Source organism: Mytilus californianus, unplaced genomic scaffold (assembly GCF_021869535.1).
Source record: "Mytilus californianus isolate M0D057914Y unplaced genomic scaffold, xbMytCali1.0.p SCAF_5, whole genome shotgun sequence".
Classification (NCBI taxonomy): domain Eukaryota; kingdom Metazoa; phylum Mollusca; class Bivalvia; order Mytilida; family Mytilidae; genus Mytilus; species Mytilus californianus.
This window is the reverse complement of record NW_026262701.1, coordinates 29,393,194-29,415,620: the sequence shown is the minus strand read 5'-3', so window position 1 is coordinate 29,415,620 and position 22,427 is coordinate 29,393,194. Positions and strand designations below refer to the sequence as shown.

Below are 22,427 nucleotides of genomic sequence, written 5' to 3'. Positions count from 1 at the left end.
ATAAATCTACGTAGCACTACGGAGCCGCTATGACTTTGAACGCAACCCTGCTTTCGTCTAAAAGCAGTAATACTGAATTACGGAGCGACTGAGCAGTGACGTAGGGAAGGAGTAGAACACCATGGTTGCGTTCAATATCGTAACGGCCGCTACGTAGCAGCTAGGCTAACTACATGTTCAAGTCATAAATCTACGTAGCACTACGGAGCCGCTATGACTTTGAACGCAACCCTGCTTTCGTCTAAAAGCAGTAATACTGAATTACGGAGCGACTGAGCAGTGACGTAGGGAAGGAGTAGAACACCATGGTTGCGTTCAATATCGTAACGGCCGCTACGTAGCAGCTAGGCTAACTACATGTTCAAGTCATAAATCTACGTAGCACTACGGAGCCGCTACGATATTGAACCCAACCCTGCTTTCGTCTAAAAGCAGTGATACGAGAATTACGGAGCGACTGAGCAGTGATGTAGGGAAGGAGTAGAACACCATAGTTGCGTTCAGTATATCGTAGCGGCTACATAGAGCTACGTAGATTTATAACTATTACACTACGTAGCAGCTACGATATTGAACGCAGTCCATGTAAAATCATGTTTTGGGACAAATCAATTTGTCCTTAGGGATATAAAATTTGTTCTTGTAATCCTCGGGGAAATCGTGGTACCCGGGATATGCAGAATTACAGTAATTGAGAATGAGTACATCTGTACTTCAGATCTGACTAGACTAGAGACTTCATGTGTACAAACCTGATGTCAAACTATGTACTATAGAAGAAGAGACAAATAATGTCACATTAAACCCTATCACATTTTATCTAAAGATAACAATAATCCAAAGTAAATTATATTACGATATCAATGGAAGAAATTCCCGCGCAAATGTCATGACTGGGATAGACCAAAAAGAATTTTAGGTCTTTCTATCATTCACATTCCGATCAATTTACTCAGTTAAATAAAATATATATTTTAACTATATTTAAATTGGTTTTAAATTTAGTTAATCTATCAGAAAAATTATTTATTTCTCGCAGACGAGCCTTAATACTATACACCAACTCGACACTGAAGGTAAAATACCCTAAAATATAATGGTATATGGAATCGTCCAAACGGATTTCCTAATATTGATGACTAGGAGGTGAACTATATAGATTTAGAATTGTGTACACAGAAATAAGATTACAAATCAAGCCATATGAAAGGTGAAAACAAAAACAAACAATTGTTTAACATCATTGTTATTAATTTTGCTTCCATAAGAACCGTGAAGTTAAAATTTATAACGATTACGTGTATCCTGTCAACCCCGGAAAAAAATAATAATGTCTTCTTGGCTACTTCCGGACGCGGTGGTCAGTAAAATTAATATTTTGTAATATAGTATGTTAATAAAAAAAAATAATTTCATGATTTGCTGTATTTTAACATTTTATATTTTGCAATTATATTTGTAATGGAGAACCAACTTTATTTTGTTTTAATTTGCATTTCATTTATATTTACAATTTTCCTACTTTTCTTGTTTAGTTAGCTGTAAAATTACTCATATTTGTGTATCCTTAAAGAACATTTAACGCGATGAAATAAAGGGTGATAACTGTGATAATCTTTTATATTTCATTGTAATTCTTCAATTATCATACATGGCTTTTAGCACATATAAATACAGTTCACTTTGTAAAAATATCAACATTATCTGAAACTGTTATTTATACAATAAGGAGTTTTCTAATGGATTAAAGGAGACAATTTCAAGAAAAAAAATCTTTTTGAATCTGATGACGGTAAAATCGTAAAAAAAACAAAAACCGGGCCCCCCTTTTGCGGGAAAAATTTGGTTGATTATATAGGGAATCACTGAAGCATGACTGGAATGGGCCCACCCTTAGGTTAGTCAGCGCCCTCTTATGAAAAGTTCTGGATCCGCCACTGATCTGTTTTGGTAAGTTACAGAATCACTATAGGGCCTTGGTGTAACGGGACGGGCAGCTCAATTAGTTACAGAATCGCTATGGGGCCTTGGTTTAACGGGACGGGCAGCTCAATTAGTTACAGAATCGCTATGGGGCCTTGGTGTAACGGGACGGGCAGCTCAATTAGTTACAGACTCGCTACAGGGCCTTGATGCAACGGCACGGGCAGCTCAATTAGTCGCGGTTGGTATCGGTTAGTGCTGCTTTGAACCCATCGCACCTTTGTGCTACGTGTCTACAGCTGTTTTAATGAAAAGTGGGAGTTCCTATATTGGTCTGTTGATGATTGTCGTATTTTTACAGTGTAATGGTTTATTATGGATTGTCTTTATGGTTTTTAAGGATTGTCTTTCCACTATGTTTGTTAATATTTGTATTCTACATGCGCATTGTTCGGTTTAATTTGACGTCTTCCTTTGTCAAATATATATATATATATATATGAATACCGCTTAGTTTGTCTCGTTCCCATTCTTTTCATTCCATAGTTTGATGAAAAAAAAAACCTTCATTCCTCAGCTGATTTATATTCTCAATTTCTTGCTTAATACGGTTTATATTGTATCTCCAACACTATGGTAGATGTTTGGACAAGCCACTGTTTCCAAGGTTTACTAAAAAGCTCTGGTATTTTTGATGCCTTGCATTTTGAGCAAGTTTCCATGTTGTTTTGTGATGGGCCTTCTATCGGGCTCGAGATATTTGGAGATTCTTGATGTGCTCTTACTTTATTCTTTTCATGTTCTCTGAAATTTCGAAGAAATTGACTCATTATTCGATATACAAAAAGTCATATTAGAAATAGCATATTATCGAAACCTCCGTATCATTCGAGGTAATCGGAACAAATAATAGAAATTGCTTTGTGATGTCTTATATATCTTATTTATGCTTTGTGATGTCTTATATATCTTATTTATGCTTTGTGATGTCTTATATATCTTATTTATGCTTTGTGATGTCTTATATATTATCTTCGATCATTGATCGGTATCAGTCGTTCGACACTATTCCTATTACTTAGTATATATATTGTCCCCCCCCCCCCCCCCCCGAGTTCCTCAATTTGGCTCAGTGTTTTAAGTAGTTGCTCCCTGCTTTTCTCTAGGTATTTTCATAGCTACTCCTGAAATTGTTCAAGTCGCTTATGGATGTTCCCGATATTTTTCCAGTTGCTCACGACTGCTCTCGGTATATATACATGTTAGCGGTAATAAGTGAAATTAGGCATTAAGCTTAAATCCTAGGCAATAAGCTAACGCCTAGGCATTAATTAAGTTATTGCCTGAAATTTCCAGACATTAAGCTTATTTCCTGAAATCTGATGATGATTATTGAACCTATTGCCAAACATCATATCAGGCAATTAAGTTAATTTTGGGATTTTTGTTTATCTTCCAAATTCATGTACATGCTAATTTGGTGAAATATTCTTGATGTATGAATTTTTTAAAACTATATTCCAAAAGTTAATATAAACTGATTTAAAGATCTACATCTTGTAGTATTTTTTCGTATAAAACACAGAACTTACTCGTATTTCTTTGTGGTATTTCTCATTAATGTTCAAGCCGGTTTGAGCTGGTCAAAAATAGACTACTGAAAATATGACATTTTGCCAGTCACATCATCTTTCCATCTGTTTTATTGGATATGTAAATTTTCTTTGAATACCCAGCTTGTCTTTCCATTTTGTGAAAATTGTAACATGATTTAAAATGTTTATAGTGAAGGGAGTAGTAGTAAAACCCGTTTTATTCAAAGAGTTTTGATTTAAACGATTTCCAATCGATGCCAAGAAATTGCCTCCGTTGAAATTTTGCAAACATCCCATAGAACAAATTACATGGATGATTAATTTTGACCATTTGGTATATGGCTGTGTTTTAAGTGAGACGAACACGCGGGTCATAAATTAATTTATTGAATGAAATCAAATCTTTAACTACTAATGGATGCCGTAGACCGGAATTTTTAGCGAGGATTTCTTGGCATGAAAGTAAGATGAAAATTATATTTTCCTATGGTGTACCCGATGCATGCCAAGATCACATAAAAAATTATTTTTCTAGAGCTCTTATGTCAAAAAGTGCTTCAAAGGTGGCTTCTAATTTAGTTTATGTTTTCACAATATTTGGTGTGCCAAAAAAACAGCATAGTGACAAAGGTCGTGAATTAACAGCTAAGGTTATATCTGAATTAATGCTAATGTGGCCAGAACTAGTTATTGTTCATGGGAAGCCAATACATCTACAATCACAGGATAGTGTTGAGTGGTCAAACCGAAATATTCATGACATGCTTACAGCCTGGATGAGGAACAACGAATTAACAATGGTCAATTAGAATCAAATTCGTCCATATACAAAAGAATTCTGCTCTACACAAAGTTATTGGACGATCACTAATTACAAATGATAGAAAAAATTACAACTGAAATAGTCTGTGTCATAGCTCTACATGCTCACCAATTGGTAACAAATTAATTCTCGTCAATACAATTTTCTATCAATATAAATATAAGGAGATGTAGTACGATTGCCAATGAGTCAACTATCCAACAAGTTCACATGTGTTTCAAGAGGTTTATTCAATGAGTTTTAACACCAATATTTTACTTATGATTTTATTTCATGTTATTGACATTCAAATTTCAGTTCTTATTATTTTATTAAATTAAGTGCGAAATGTATTTTAACTTTGAATAAATTTCTTTCTATTTATTCTCATTTTCATTTAAGGCATTAACATTAATGCCTGGACATAATCTTCATGACTTAAGTTTAAATCCTAGGATTTAAGAGTAATGCCTAACATTATTTAGGCAATAGACTTACTGCCTAGGCGTTAGCTTATTGCCTAGGATTTTAGCTTAATGCCTAATTGCGTAAACCCCTGAGGGTTTACGCAGTATATATTGGACGATGTCCGTAGTCTTTCGGAACACCGGATGTTATTCGGAATACATCTGTTTCTTTCTATGGCCACCTTTCATATACATGTGCAATAGCTTATTATTTGACCTGTTGAATCATTAGCATCTTAAAGTTGCTATAGAGATATGTTACATATGATGCGAAATTTATTATGACGCAAGCTACTTTAATAAGCATTTGAATACTTCCTTGCACGCAATTACAAGCTGCTAATATTTACCTTACATATACGCGTAGTTATTCTAATTAGAATCAAACGTTGAAACCAGCTGTGTTTAGAGATGAGATAAGATTTCACGTAAACAATGCGATTTATATTCGAAACGAGATTTGTTAAAACTAAAATCTATAAAAGAAGTATTACTAGCATTTCACTTAAGATTCCGAGTCTAGGGAAAATGTACATAATGTACGAAGCAGGCTATTTCATAATTTTCATACCTCAATGTCCTTGTGGGACTAACTAAAGGACAATACTGAAATTAAAATGAAGTCTTTCTTGCACTTTATTGAAATTTTACGTCTAGGATAGACCAAGGACGTATATAATCTAAATTGATATACGTCCTTGAATAGTTTTTATTTTTTTTTTAAATTGCAATTTTCTTTGTTTAAATATTGCAACGTTATTTCCTTATCAAATGTCTATTAATTAATAGACACCGAGTGATGACAGATGCAGGCAGAGATAAGAAAAATTAATTTCTACTTATATTTATCTTGGTCAGGGAACAGATTATCTAACTATATGTTCGGCCTGTAGTAATTAATGCTCTTCAAAATGTTCGTCAAAATAAAAATAAATAATTATTATTTCATAAAAACGATCAGATGATGAATTTTCGGTTTTAATATATTAAGTACGAAAATGTAAAATAGTGTAAGAAGATTTTGAGCCATCTCACTGATCAGTAGGCTACACAGTGCCCCCAAATGACCAGTATAAAACTATCCAGCAAGAGATAAAAAGGATAGCCGGGTCAATGTAAGAAACCTACTAGGCAACTTCAGTTCAATTTCAATATCTCGATTATTCTAATGGATTTGTCAAATGTCAGGGAATATCTTTTTAAATGTGGTAGGAAGACAACTCTCCATCAAAACACAGTGTAGTCAAAATTAGCAATTATAGGTTATAATTCAGCCTTCAACACAAAAGCTTGGCTAACATTGGACAGCATCCTACCGAGGGCCCCAAAACACTGTTATAAAACAATTTAAACAGGAAAAGACAAACAGATCTAATTTAACTTCAAACCAGAAACAAAAAGCAAATATGAACTGCACCAAAAAAAGACAACCACTAAACAACATGCTTCGGACTTGGGACATGTGCTTATGAATACACCTGGTTTAAAAGAATTTACATAGATACCATAAGACAATAGTGTAATTTTACCATGTAAAAGACACCCTTTAATATTTAATGAAAAAATCGTGTTCAGATAAAAAAAAATCGTATGGGTTCCGCGGAACCCAGTGTCTCGCCTACTTTTGCTGTAAATCGCAGGCTCAACAAAAATGAGGAAAAACATCAATAAAAATATTCCTCTCAATACTATTTTTTTTTATTTTAAGAAGCTTCTGTCCAAGTTTGGGAAAAATCCAGGATAGTTTATAAATCTAAAAAAATTAACTTCAGACTGTATGTAATGTTAACTGGAAGAAAACCTAAGTCCATTTATAAGTAAAATACAGATAAACAGGTACAAAATTTTAACAAAAAATTCCTTCTAGAAACTAGCTTTTAATCATAAACAAGCTTCTGTCCAAGTTTGGTACAAATCCAGGATAGTATAAGAAAGTTATTAAAATTTAAAAAAAAATTTAACCTCGGAGTGAATGTATTGTATCCCAGCAGAAAACTAAGTCCATCTATAAGTAAAATACGGAAAAAATGATATTTCATTTTTACAAAATTTACTTCTGGATACTATCTTATGATCATAAACAAGCTTCTGTCCAAGTTTGGTACAAATCCAGGATAGTTTAAGAAAGTTATTAAAATTTTAAAAACTTTAACCACAGAGTGAATGTATTGTTTCCCAGCAGAAAAAACTAAGTCCATTTATAAGTAAAATACGGAAAAATGGAATTTTATTCTTACAAAATTTACTTCTGGATACTATCTTATGATCATAAACAAGCTTCTGTCCAAGTTTGGTACAAATCCAGAATAGTTTAAGAAAGTTATTAAAATTTCAAAAACTTTAACCACAGAGTGAACATTTGTGGACGCCACCGCCGACGACTTCGACGGAATGTAGAATCGCTCTGTCTCGCTTTTTCGACTAAAGTCGAAGGCTCGACAAAAAGGAACACCTTACAACAGTTCATAAATGTGACCTTTAAACAAACTCATATTTAGGTGATGGGTATACCGATAGTGCCGGTAATTTCAGGTTTGACCATGTTAGTTTTTTTGTTGTTTTCAATTTTGTTTGTTTGTTTATAAGCCAGTACAAGGTGTAAGCTGTTTTGTCTAGGCTATAAACATCTTTTTTAATGAATTGGTTTCGGTCATCAAGGTGAAGAGGATACAGTGCGATTCAAATTGTATATATTTACAATTAAACTTGCAGGCCTTTTTTCATGACCCACAATTTAAAATATAAGAAAACATCAAAATAAAAAGGGACATCCGGAAAATATCTTCAAAGCGAGTTAAAGATTTTAAAAGTGTTTGTTTTTAACAAAAGAGGTTTGTCATCGAAAACTTTTAAGAGCATACACAAAGCACAGAACTTAAAATTGCATAAAAAAAACCTTGCAGAGCAGGTGTAAGGATCTTAATAATGATCAATATCAAGCCATTGTTCAAATAACCATGAACATATCTCAAATTCCAATAAAAACGGCTATTTTACAGGTTCACGTATTGCATTTCTTAAATACATATAATCATTAATTGATTAAATTTCTTCACATTTGCATTTGAACTTTAGTCTAAAAACTAAGTCTAATTTAAAAACAAAAACCAGCATCTTAGAATGCAACATCAAGTGGGTAACTTAACATGATGTCTTTCGGGAGAGAGGAGAGAAAAAAATATGCCTTTAACAAGGATATTTCACCCAACATTGAACAGTATTTACTTTAAGTAAACAGTCACTGTCAGTTTCTAATTCTTATATAACAAAAATGATATAAAACAATAAATCTTTTTTTTTCTTAACAATTATCTTATATCTAATGCCAAGCAAGCATTTGGGTTTACGATTGCATTTCTTTTTTTAAAGAAAGCAACTTGTTTCACTTATTGCCGCTAACATAGATCTATATATTTTCCAGGATACTGATAGCTGCTCCAGATTATTTTTCCTGTTGCTCTTAGCTGCTCTCGAGATTTGTTTCAAGCTGCACAAATATTTCTTGTCACAAGATTTGACTTTTATTTAAATCATTAGTGATTCGCACGCATTTTTTACATGTCATTATCGTAGAATAGTTTAAAATTACTATGCATTAGATACCGGAAATGACGCACTGTAAACAATATGGTGGAATAAATATTTTTGTTTCAATTTGATTGAAAATGCAAGTTGCAACAGGACGATTATGATTTTTGCTAAATTTTTAGTTAGTGGAAGAAAAACTGTGGTATGTGTTTGCAGCTTGTATTTGAGACAGTAGCTGTCCAAAAACCTGGGTATTGCCTAAAAATTGAGCTCAATCGTTGCAACTTGCAAGTTGAACGAGAGGACGTTGTTGACATGAATGCTAGTCAATTCGTTCCAACTTTCAAGTCCGATTCGTTCCAAGCCATTTGTCCCTGATTCCGTTAATTTTTCCCAAGGTCAATGGACAATTCATTCCAACTGGAGATCGATATTAAGCAGAAAAACAAGTAAAAAAAAAAACACAGACGGACACGGCAGGATATTTATCCCATAACAAAAAAGACACAGAAGTATAGAAGTGTCAATCAGTAATCATCCAAGATCCAATGGATTTAATGTAAAAAAAAATAATGAACAGTCGGAAAAAAACATGACTTTGTGCAGTGCTAAAAATACAGGTACAGACTACAGTGGAATCCCCTGGCTTTGAATCGTGCAGCCAATGATATTAGGCATTACCTGATTTGGTCACATCCACAATGTAACACAAAAGTAGAATCTTTCTTGTAATTGCTTTAGTCTTCTGAAGGGGCAAAAAAAGATTAAAATTCATTTAATTGTTAACCCTTTCACCGATAGCTGCCCAGCCAGAAGCTACTCTGAGACGATGGCTTCCCTGGCTTCTATTACTCAAGTGGGAGATCTTCATAATAAATGTCAATAAAAACTTGTAGTTATATGTGTCTTTATTTCATTCACTAACACCATGTTCACAGTTTTGTTCATGTTTTGATAATTTTTTCTTCATAAAATATTCAAATTTTCAAATTTTTGGCATTATCTAGGTGAAATTCTCAAAATTCTGCTCTTTGGGGTGCAGGTCATTTCGTAACCTGGTCGTTTCGTAACTAGTCAATTCGTAACTAGCTAGTTCATTTTGTAACTGAAACGTTTCGTAACCTTATAACAATATTTAATAATATGAGTTGTAGGTTATGGAAATAATGTTAATTAAATTTTTCGATTAAAAATAATAAATCAGGCTTTATGCCAGTGTAAACATGCAAACAAAGGACAACATAGTGAAGTTAATATTCTAAAGGATGACAATTAACAAAAAAAAAAAAAAAAGCCGGTCTACCGGTCCCCAGCCCGCGTGAAAAGGAGGAATGTTATTCAATAATTGCATGTACATGATGTAATAGTAAGAAAAAAAAGTAGAAAATATTTTTTTTCAGATCATAAGCCATTTTTTTAATCCTCTTCTTAATCACTTTACACCTAATTACTTTTTATCACCTGTCATAAAAATCATAAAACCATTAAGCATGTTAACCCTAATCATCAATTAGCCAAGAATTTAAAATTTTAAAACTGATTATTACAATATTATTATTATTAGATTCACAGTTTTTAAGTATAAATAACAAGAACAAAACTCAAGAAATTTATTTTGGCTTCAATATATAGACAATTTTGAGATATAAACACTTCCAGAGACAAAACTAATAGAGACACACTTTATAACCATATATAATTACACGAGGTACGAAACGTCTCAGTTACAAATCAACCTAGTTACGAATCGACCAGGTACGAAACAACCAGGTTACGAAACGACTAGCAATCGCTCTTTGACCCAAATTTTTTTTAACCCAAAACGGCAAAATTTGGAAAAATTTAATGAGGCTGTACAAATTCCTTACACTGAAAAAAAAGTATACTTATTACTAGTTTGGCTTCAATTCTTCCATATTCTTTAAAAAAAAATGTTCCCTCATTTCAAATTCCCGTAAATTCCCTAAATTTCCTCTGATTTTGACACGCTTTTCAACAAACTGAAGCGCTATGTTTACACTTTCATCCTGGTATTCAACAAAGAAAGATAACTTGTGTTTGCACTGTTTTGAGTGGGAAAAATAAAAAAAAGGTATACCGATCCCTGTAAAACAGGACTCATCGTCAGCTGTCTGAAGTGCATGGTAAACCGGGACTCATCGGCGAAAGGGTTAAGTTCAAGCATAAATTTATAAAATTTGTTCAATCCCTTGATTAACCATATTGAGCCATGTTGTATAAAAAAAATTACATCATCAGCTAAAATTGGTTTCATTTTAAGTCAAATTTGTATCAAAATGAAATAAAATTTGCTCTGCATCTTTGGCAGTCAGTTTGGTTCAAACTGAAATATAGTTTGTAGTATCAAATCTTTCCTGTATTCAAAATTAGCTATATTTGGAAGGCATGCATGAAATCTCCGGACATTTGAAGAACTGTCAAGACAGGGGTTTCCCTAATTTTGGACACACATTACTTAAAATCTTAAGGCTGAAACCATACATAAAGAAGATTTCATGAAATTAAAGTATGTCATGAAATTGTTCACAATATTATCTGATGGTTTTATGAGATAACCAAAGTAAAGCCAAAAGTCTAATGGGCAAGGATACACCGTATCGACACTCATACATTTTGTCTTTGTATTTTCCTTGTGTGAACACGAACAAAACCATGACAAACAACACACAAGGTAGATTCCATGACGGAATGTAAAAATATTTGGAATTTGGAGCCTTTTATAATATTTGAGTTTCAAAATTCAATTTACATGAGTTTTAAAGAAGTTAACCTATCAAAAAAAAGTTTTAGAATTCCACACCTCCAAGCCCAAACTTTTATAATTCTTTTGTTTTCTATCTTTCTTTGACAATGTTTGAAGTTATTTTTTTTTTTTCGTACAAGGAAACTGAGTAAAATTTTATATTGCAAAACACACACACAACCATTGCTAATGAGTAGTAACGATGCACATCAGAAAAACATAGTACACTTGGTATGGTTTTAATAATTATTTACAAGCATGCATTTATGACCCAAGCTTCAACAAAAGCTGAGTACAGGTTTATTCTTTTGATGAATTTTATATTAAATTGTCTTGAAATATTTACTTTTAAAAATAAATACTTTAACTGTCAATATGTCATTCCTAGTAAAAACCATATAAACTTTATATATGTACAGCATTAGAAATAAAAGAAATAAGGTTATTTTAATAGTTTATGTGGTAAAACTCTGTTCTTTAAAAAGTTGGAATGAATTGACCAAGCCACTTTGGACGTATTGGTTGGTACGAATCAGAGTTGGAACAAATCATCCAGATACCGTTGACATCCTACACATCAACTTGATGATGAGCTTTGAGTTGGACGGCTTGCATTAATCTTACTATAGCAATATTGCACGATGAGGATCCCATGATTAGCAAAGTATCAGTGGAGTGATTGACAAAATAAAAAACCAAAAACGTTAAATGTCTTGAAAAGTGCTATGTACAATTGAGTTATTTACCTTTTACAAAAAATTGCAATATACATGTATAGCAATGTTATGATTTAATTGTTTTAATCATAATTTATAATTATTTACATTCTTAAGTCTAAAAACAGAAATTTAAAGTTCAAAGTGCATACTAAATTCTCAAATTTAAAGTGCACAGAAATCTTTTGTTGTTAAAATTTTTAGAATTTTCATGATTTCATAAGCAATAAATTAGATAATGGGATTAAATATTATCTTAAAGTTCCAACTCATTATGTACTTTCTTTTTCAGCAAAGATTTTCCATTAGATAAGAAGACAACACAAGAATTCCCATGGAAAATCCTGAAAACAACACAAGAATTCCCATGGAAAATCCTGAAGAAATACTACCAGAAATTTTAGCAACCTTGTTTACAACATCCTCCCCGGCTACTGAGCTCGAGTCACTTCAGCTGATTCATAAACAGTTGCGCTCCCTGTCTTCAGGTCATAGCAGACATGTATCAGACTTTGATCTTAAATTTTCATTGACAGCACTTGAAGGAAATCCATACCAAGATGTCAGTATTGAAGTATTATGTAAAACGCAAAATTTATTGAATAAATTTACATGCTACTTGTTAGAGCGGAGGTTTGGTTGGTCTGAGTCCAATCAGGAAACTGGTGGACGTCGTGTTCGGAGAATGTCATGTACTGGAGTTACCCTAGAAGCCAGTGACGGACAACAGAAAGCTTTTATCAATGATCTTATTGACAGTTTGATTCAATGGTAAAATTCACAATAACATCGATCATAGTTCCTTGAAAAACAACATTATAAAGATGTAATCAGTGTTTATCTTTGTATTCTATGCACATAAAATCCGGTCCAGTAGTTCACAAGAAGTAGTCGGACCTTCAATTTGTTTACAGGACATGACGGACAATCCAACAATGTTTTGGTTGATCTGCCATAATTATTTGAGATCATTTTGTCACTGTCATGGAAAAATAGTTTCCTGTTCTACAAGGACTGTTGCATACTGATAGCTATTAACATGATCATGATTAAGAAAAAAATTGATAAGGGTCTGAAGATATTTCCTGAATTGTTACATTTATGTGTGATTGTTTGAAATTTGATCTGAATATATAAATTGTGATTATGTGAAGATACTTTACTGGAAATCGATATTTCAATGCTGAAATTTAAATGCAAATGCAACATTAAAAAAATACCAACTTCTACATATATGTGTATTTGATATTTTTGTCGTATGTTTTTAAAATTTACTCTACACATGTCTGATGGGATCAAATTTGTACATGAATTTCAATGCTCAAAATATATTTGTTTTTTAGGTATGGAATATTTGAATTTTTGGTTTGAGGAATAACTCTAATTATTTCACAGGATGTAGAATGTCGGGTACATAAGAAAGGAAATTTTAGGGATATGGAATGTCTTGTCCTATAAGTTTAAGATACAAATGTATGAACAAAATGGATTAAGGTTGATTTTGCTTTAATACTATTTTACTTTCAGGTTGATACATCAGAAGATCACAGAATCACTTTTAAAGGCTTTTGAATACACATTGAAGCAAGGTTAGTCATATTAATCAAAGAAAATAATTTTAAGCATTTCTTATTTCAATGTTCTACCCAGCATTATGATATTGCACCAAATTTATAATGATTTTTTTAAAATAAAGTATATGCAGATACATGTATCACGATGATTCCATGGTGCTTTAATCCTTTCGGGAGAAAACTGTAATTTGCAATGTACTTATACTTGATTATGGAAATTATATATGGATGCAGCTAAGGCAGCTAAAAAATGTTAAGCTCATTGTGACCAAACGTGATCATTCTCAGTTAAGAAAAAAATTCAGATGTTCTCCTGCTTCAAATGCCATCATAATAAGTAGAATTTGAGAAAAATCAACAGTTATTCTTTATTCAAAGAAAACAACAATAAAAGAACAAAAATAAAACACCTGCTTACTGGCCCTTGTAATTTTCCCTTTTTTTGGCTGACTGGTTCAACAAAAATATTCTTTAAATTTCTATATATATTTCTCTTCTATAAAAATAAGGAGTAGTGAGTGGTATGATTGCCAAGAGACAACTATCCAAAAGTGACCAAAGGACGAGGATGTAAGCAACTCTTGGTCACCATACAGCCTTCAACATTGAGGAAATATCATACTGTTTAGTAGGCTATTAATTATTATTATTATGAGATCTTAATATGTGTAACAATTCAAAAGAGAAAACCAACAGATTGATTTATGCTAAAAAAATAAAACAGAAATAAATATGGCAGACATCAACCAATGACAACAATTGAATGTTTACAAGCTCCTGACTGGGAACAGGCTTGTAAATCCTCTTTTAAAAGACTTGTTATTGGCCCTACTACACTTTCACTGTCCTGGGCCTGCGAGTTTGTGGTTAAAGATACACTGATAAACTTTTGGCAGTGTAGATACATGTATGATATTTAGAATGTCTCATTTCATCACAACCTTGGACATATAAACCAAGAAATTGTACTTACAAATCACTTTAAGAAAATACCATGAATTAAATTTCAGGCAGAGGTGGTCGATGTAAGTAGACAGAGAGATATTAACATAACAGGCATGCTTAATATTTCACTGATAAACCAGCCGATATCTGTAGTTCAGTTTTACCTTTATAGATTTGAAGTTTTTTTTTTGCATCATCAATTTATGTACAATTTTACTTATACATGTAATTTAAATGTAATGAATATACTGTGATTTAAGGGACTGGTGTAATATTTGAATACCAGTACAATTCTTTAACTTCATTTCAAAGTCTATGGGCTTTTCTTATGGTTACAAGACCGTAAATAAATTCCCTTGCTGAGCCGTTTGATATTTTACTCTGCTTAAAACATATTTTAGCTTTTAATAGTAGAATGACAATATGAGATATACATGTAGTTAGATATTGCTATAGCGCATTTTGTATATCATTGTTCTTTATAAAATTTCAAGCAATCTGTCCAATATAAATGAAACATGCATATTTATTCTGAAATATGAAATTTACCATAATTTTACGGCAAAAAGCTTTAGTATATTAACCTGCTGCTATAATTATATGACTTGGGAATCAGATTTTTAACAGGTTTTTTATGTTCTAATTTTCATATAGCATCCAGGTTAACAGGGAATTTTAAAAATACATCTTGTTTCTAGAAATTATAGCAACACCTCCATAATGCAATCTATATAAAAAAAAATCTTGTCAGACAACATCACATAACCATGATACTAAAATGCCCTGGGAGTTCACTGGGCTTATATAATTTAATCTTCACTTTTCCAGTTCAGTTATTTTTCAGAACAATTAAATCTTCACTTTTCCACTTAAATCATTTTTCAAAACTTGTCACAATTGTTTTTGAAATTAACTCTGAATTTGCATCTTTCATTATTTTTTTTTGCAAATTTGGATGTGTATTGAATCGAGATTAAGATAACATGTGGTTATTGCCAACTTATTGGAAAAAACAAAATATCAATTTATTCTATTTCAATGCCACTATTTTTTCAAATATAATATAAGAAGAAACATAAAACTGTTCAAGAATAATATCATGTTTTAAACAATTCATCAGTTTTATAATAATGTAGTTTTTGTCAAGCCTGCGAATTTTGTCGTAGAAAGCTCGACATAGGGATTGTGATCCGGCGGCGGCTACGGCGGCGTTAGCTAACTTCTTAAAAGCTTTATATTTTAGAAGGTGGAAGATCTGGATGCTTCATACTTTGTATATGGATGCCTCATGTTATGAAGTTTCCGTCAGTCATATGTCCAATGTCCTTGACCTCATTTTCATGGTTCAGTGACTACTTGAAAAAAAAGTTAAGATTTTTTGTAATGTTAAATTCTCTCTTATTATAAGTAATAGGATAACTATATTTGGTATGTGCGTACCTTGCAAGGTCCTCATGCCCGTCAGACAGTTTTCACTTGACCTCAACCTCATTTTATGGATCAGTGAACAAGGTTAAGTTTTGGTGGTCAAGTCCATATCTCAGATACTATAAGCAATAGGTCTAGTATATTCGGTGTATGGAAGGACTGTAAGGTGTACATGTCCAACTGGCAGGTCTCATCTGACCTTGACCTCATTTTCATGGTTCAGTGGTTATAGTTAAGTTTTTGTGTTTTGGTCTGTTTTTCTTATACTGTATGCAATAGGTCTACTATATTTGGTGTATGGAATGATTGTAAGGTGTACATGTCTAGCTGGCAGGTGTCATCTGACCTTGACCTCATTTTCATGGTTCATTGGTCAAAGTTAATTTTTTGAGTTTTGGTCTTTTTTTCTAATACTATATGTAATAGTTCAACTACATTTGGTGTATGGAAATATTTTATGATCTATATGTCAGTCACGCAGGTTTTATTTGACCTTGACCTCATTTTCAAGGTTCATTGCTCAGTTAAGTTTTTGTGTTTTGGTCTGTTTTTCTTATACTGTATGCAATAGGTCTACTATATTTGGTGTATGGAATGATTGTAAGGTGTACATGTCTAGCTGGCAGGTGTCATCTGACCTTGACCTCATTTTCATGGATCAGTGGTCAAAGTTGAGTTTTTGTCTTTTTTTCTAATACTATATGCAATAGTTCAACTATATTTGGTGTATGGAAATATTTTATGATCTATATGTCAGTCAGGCAGGTTTTATTTGACCTTGACCTCATTTTCAAGGTTCATTGCTCAGTGATCATTAAGTTTTTGTGTTTTGGTCTGTTTTTCTTAAACTATAAACAATAGGTCAACTATATTTGTTGTATGGAAGAATTGTTAGCTGTACATGCATGCCTAGCATGGTTCATCTGACCTTGACCTCATTTTCATGGTTCATTGGTCAATGTTTAGTTTACTTGGTTAATGTTAAGTTTATGTGACAGTTGTAATAAAGCTTTATATTTAGGACTATCAACATAATATAAATGATTAGTAAAGAAGGCGAGACATTTCAACGTGTGCACTCTTGTTAAGCTATTCATTGAGTTAAGAAAGATTTAATTTGGACTGTTTTACTTGCACTGTGTATTAATTTTTAACTTTCCATTATCATTGGGTGTATGAGTGTATTGATAAAACATTTATTAGCATCTCAACAAACTTGAAATCTTTTCTGTTTGTAATATCCTCAAACCTCTGTGTTTTTTAATTTTTGTTTTTTAATTTTTAATATTTTTTTATGGGGGGGAGGGGGAGAATACAGAATTCACCCTGTTTATCTGTCTATCTTTGTAAGTGCTACTCTGTCTAAAGGGCTAGAAGGATATTGATAAACACAGACACTGCCTGAAAATGTGCATTAAGAATATAATATCGGTTAGCATGTTTAAGGGAATATAATTGAATTCACATACTTCAATATACTAATAGTATTGCAGGATAAGGGAATTGTTTTGTGAGTTCACAGTTCTACTTTTATCAAATAAATATAAGAGAAAGTAGAGAATTGAAGAATATGTTAGATTATGAATGAACTGTTCGTAGAAATTTTCATAGAAGTGCCCTCCAAGTGGCCATGGCAGCTAATGGAATATGGGAGGTTTAGCAAACTATAAAACCAGATTTAACCCATTATTCTCTTTGGAAAATGCCTGTACCAAGTCAGGAATATGGCAGTTGTTTTTCACTTGTTCAGTTGATTGATAGCATTTGATTAAATTGATTTTGTCAGTTTTTATGGACTTCCCCTTTTTGAATTTGCATAAGCAGCCTTGGAGTTCTATATTTTTGTTATACTTTTTTATATTAAAGAATAATAAATGTCTCAGATTTGAAAAAAGCATCATAACTACCATAGGCTTTGTTTACAGATAAAAGTTTTATGTGGCTCTTATGAATATTTAGTTTATTGACATTCAGCATAACAAGTCGGAATATCTTTTGATAAAACCTATAAAAGGTAAGATTAAAACATTATCTGGATCTTATTTTTCATTGCAGTAACAAATATGCCTGTTGTCAGAAACAGAGCTGTGGTTCACATTATGGATTGGTTAAAAGAAAACAGGGAGAATCTCAAAACATGTTTATCATGTTGCACAATATTGGTGAGTGGACTCTGTATGTTCTCAAATCATATCAATCTTTTACCCCAGTATTTGTGTTACAACAGGAATACTGGTATATCACAAGGTTATCTAAATGTCCAAAGAAAAAATCAGTGTTGTAAAAAATAGAAATTCTTTTACATGATCTGAAGATTAGTACAATTATCTAGTAAGAAATAAAAGAATTTCGGTCAATGTTGCTGTGTTGTAGTAAACAATATAACTTCAGATCCTTTTACTTATCATCTCTAAAGACCCAGAACACTGCTGAAATATATATATTTATTATTTTCTAAAAGTTTACCATATGACAGACTTATACAGAGATTTTGATATTTTTCTCAACTCATGTAAAATATATAGCTTTTCAAAATAAAGAGAGACAACCTAATCTTCTTGTAAAAATTCAATAGACTATGACATCAACATGTCTGCAGAAGTGATAAAATGCACTAATGCATACATTATTTGATGTACATGTAAGTCTGTAACTCTCAGAACATAAATATATATAACAACACAGCAAATATGCTTACAATTGAAATCCAGGAGATTTCTGTATCTAAAATGTTCATATTTGTGATTACAAAAGGAAATTATAATAGGGTGTTTATCAGATTTTTGGGTCGCTGTGGTACTGTGAAAAAAAACTAATTCTACTTGAGCAAATAAAATTGTACTGATCGTGTATAGTGTCTTTTCACAACTGATCAAGAGAAGTACTGGATTTTCCAATTTCATTTATCACTCATACTAAAATTTAGAAATTTACAGTATCTGTAATGATTGCTTCTGGACTTAAATGGTACATATATCTCTGTTTTCAGGTGTTAATACAGATGTCATTAACAGATGTGTGGTCAGCTATCAGAAATTCTTGTTCTAAACAGTTGGGTCACATCACACCTTACCTGCCTCTCCAGTACCAAGAGGAACTTTTCAATCAGTTAGTCACAGTAAGTTTTTGTTCTTTTAGATAATCATTATAAAGCAATAGTTTTAAGTCAGCAACTGTGTAGTGAAAACAGTATAAACACAACAAGATTGTATGGGTCCTTATTTCTTTATCTTCTTATGGAATATGAATAATTATATGGGACATGAATAAGTGCTGTGTAACTATAAAATTTATCAGTGTTTGACAGACTATCTATTTAAATTCTATGAGAATAAAATGCTTCGCCGAGCGCAGCCTGATACGACCGCAGAGGTCGAACCCTGAATAGCTGGGTCAAGTTTATACACAATATTCAAGCTTGATACCGTCTGAATTTGGATTGTGATAAAATTTTTGACATAATATATGTTTCTGACACAAAATAAATGTGGTCAAAGATTTTAAAAATTTGAAATGGGACATTTAATTTACTTAGTATGGTCTGATATCCAAAATCTAAACAACACTGTTAGATTCAGCATATAGAAAAACACCAAAAATATAATTTTAGTTGAAATCAAACAAAGTTTAATTTTGGACCCTTCAAACCTTAATATGGACTAATTTGAAAACAGGGCCCAAAATAAAAAATCTAAATGCACAATAAGATTCAGCATATCATATAGCCGCAATAATTCAGTTTGGGGCCCAATATCCAAAATAGTAATACAAGGTTAGAACCCCCAGAAATTAAAGACTTAATTGAATCCCATTGAAATTGATTAAAAGATCTGTATTTATTTTCAATTGAAGATTTCTTGCTATTGCGCAATACTGTGCTATTCTGATGAAATTATCGAGTTTATTTCACATGTGAAATTATCGGTTTTTATTTCACTGGGAAATCACGGTAATTCATTGCAACCAATGTAATGAAATAATTTACACACCCTGTTTGGTGTGTATCTCCTGACATATCAGTATCTGTTGCTTTTGTATATAAATCAGAAATAATCAATGAAAAAATGGAAAATTTTTGGGAATAAAAAACAAAAAAATTATGGGGAAAAAAAATCCCCCCAAAAAATTTGAAACTAGAAAAATGCTTGTTTTTGCACCTTTTTTACCCCTTATTTCTAAATGTTTGGGGCATTTACCCCCAAACTCAATCCCAGCCTTCCCTTTGTGGTATGGAACCTTGTAGTACAATTTCAGAGAGATCCATACACTTAAACAGAAGTTATTGTCTGGAAACTAGAATGATATGAACGACATGATAGCATTATACGAACGCAAATATTTTGCGGTTGTATTAAAAAAATCATTCAATGCAATGATCAATATTGTAAAATTTGAAATTTTTCACTTCAATCCTGTACCCATTTCACGTGATGTAACTTTTTAATAACAAAATTTTCCTCTGTATTACAATTTTTCTTATATAATTTCAGATTTGTAAGTGTCCAAAAAGTTCCTGGCAAGCCAAAGAGGGTGCAATCATGGGTAAGAAATGTGCTGTCTCATTCCTTGCTGTAAAATCTGACAATTGTTTAAAAACGAAGAAAATTGTTTCCAAGAAAGGCAAAACTATGAAGATTTAGAATGGTTGAAGAAAAATGTTAATTTCTTTGTTATGATTTTATATGGATATAAAATAAGAAGATGTGGTATGATTGCCAATGAGACAACTCTACAACAGAGACCAAATGACATAGAAGTTAGCAACTCTGGGTCACTGTATGGCCTTCAACAATGAGCAAAACTCATACTGCATAGTCAGCTGTAAAGACAAATATTAAACAATTCAAACAAGAAAACAAAAGGCCTGATTTCTGACAATACCATGAACGACAAAAACAAATATGATATACAGTAACATACGACAACCACTGAATTACAGGCTCCTGACTTGGGACAGGCACTCACAGAATTTGTTGGGGGTAAACATGTTAGGGGACACCCAACCCTTTCCCGAATCAGGGACAGTGGTGCAACTGCATAACACAAGAGCAAACTGTACAAAACAAAGAAAAAAATATTTTTATTATGATGTTGATATTTGGGAAAAGTTCAATTGTCATAATTTTTTGCATAAATGATATGTTTTTGATATGAACATGCAGCACAAACATAGAGAAATCACACTTATGGGATCTTTCAGACACCTAATTCCTGTACTGATACTTAGAACTTTTCAATATGTTAAATGAACAGAATTACTACATATTTAGTCAGTAGCTGGGGAGTGATCAGTTGTGGTACATAAATGCTTTTCATTTCTGTCAGTCACCTGCTTCCTTTTTTCTGATACTTTGAATTACAAATGGGGGTATGATTAGCACGACAATGTGTGCAACTTCTTTTTTAAATTGTGTAGAAATTGATTTTTTCTCTATCAAAAAGTGTGTTTCTTTATTATCTAGGTATAAATGCTATGGTACATCACTACCAAGACAAAACAGATGTCAACTTTGGATTGGAGGAGGAATACAAGGTCAGAATTTCCTTAATTTACTTTTTGTTTGTATGATATTATTGGAAATTTGATACAAAATAATTGAAAATATCTCAATCTATCCAGAAAGCAAAAAAAAAATATAGGAATAAAAAAAAGAGATTTATCAAGCAAAAAAGAGATTTATCAGGCAAAAAAAAAAAGACAACAAAGCACTAACAAGCAAAATAGTTGGAAAATATGAATCTTGTAGCAATCAATGAGTAAAATTGCTGGAAAGAAGATACAGGAGAGAAAAGAGGGTAACAATTATTATTTTCTAATTTCAGAAATGCCCAGCACCAGAATATATATCTAGTCAAATACATGATGTTGTGTTTACACTTCTATCTAACCCACAGCTTACCATCAGAGAGAATGCTGCTAAAGCTATTTCAGGTTACATATCCTCTGCTGACATGAAGGTACGTGTAACAGGGAATATTTTTAGTCTCGTCATTCCTATCTAAGCCACAGCTTATATAAAAAACAGTTACTATGACATAAGTTGTGAAGTCTAACTGGAAATTTATTTTTTTTTAAATATGGGTGCCTTGTAACTGAATGGTCAAATAAGTTCATCTACTAGTCTGTCATTACTGAGGTTTCAAATTTGAACCCTACTCAAGGCAAGGTGTATTTGATTTCAATATAAATTGACTAGGATTGCAATTTTTCCTAAAGATGGTTGGTGGTTCCTTCAAGGTACTCTGTCTTCTTCCACGATTAAAACACGGCTGCTGTGACAAGTGTGCAGAAAGTGGTGTTAAATACCAACAATCAATCTAAAAAAGTTATGTCAATTCGCCTGTTCAGAATCTAAAGGACTATGGATAATCTCATTGTTCGTACACCAAAATGAAAATAACATTACATCATTAGTTGAATTTCCATTGTTTTTACCCAATCACAACATTTTGGTGTCACGTTTAAAAATATTACCCAGAATGCATTAGATTCTGAAACTGCGAACTCTTAAATGTTGTAGCATCATGGAAACAGAGATATTTATGATGGTGCTACAACTTCTCAATATATAATTGTATTTTGAAGGAAGTGGAATTTTTTAATTGATCAATTTAAATAATGGCATCTTCAGTGTTTTGATTCCTGAAATTATGTTGCCATAGCAACGGTAACAGCTTATTTATT

At 32.2% G+C, this 22,427-nt stretch overlaps 1 protein-coding gene across 1 annotated transcript in view; it reads left to right on the top strand.

Moving 5' to 3' along the window:
* The first annotated feature begins 8,279 nt into the window (after positions 1 to 8,279).
* Positions 8,280 to 22,427, top strand: part of LOC127702573 (uncharacterized) — a 46,222-nt gene continuing 32,074 nt past the window's right edge. The window contains exons 1-8 of the mRNA XM_052206826.1: positions 8,280 to 8,517; positions 12,088 to 12,566; positions 13,323 to 13,384; positions 17,798 to 17,904; positions 18,732 to 18,860; positions 20,233 to 20,284; positions 21,205 to 21,275; positions 21,566 to 21,700. Of these exons, the coding sequence (XP_052062786.1) occupies positions 12,130 to 12,566; positions 13,323 to 13,384; positions 17,798 to 17,904; positions 18,732 to 18,860; positions 20,233 to 20,284; positions 21,205 to 21,275; positions 21,566 to 21,700 (993 nt within the window). The 5' untranslated portion in view covers positions 8,280 to 8,517; positions 12,088 to 12,129. The remainder of the gene's footprint in view (positions 8,518 to 12,087; positions 12,567 to 13,322; positions 13,385 to 17,797; positions 17,905 to 18,731; positions 18,861 to 20,232; positions 20,285 to 21,204; positions 21,276 to 21,565; positions 21,701 to 22,427) is intronic.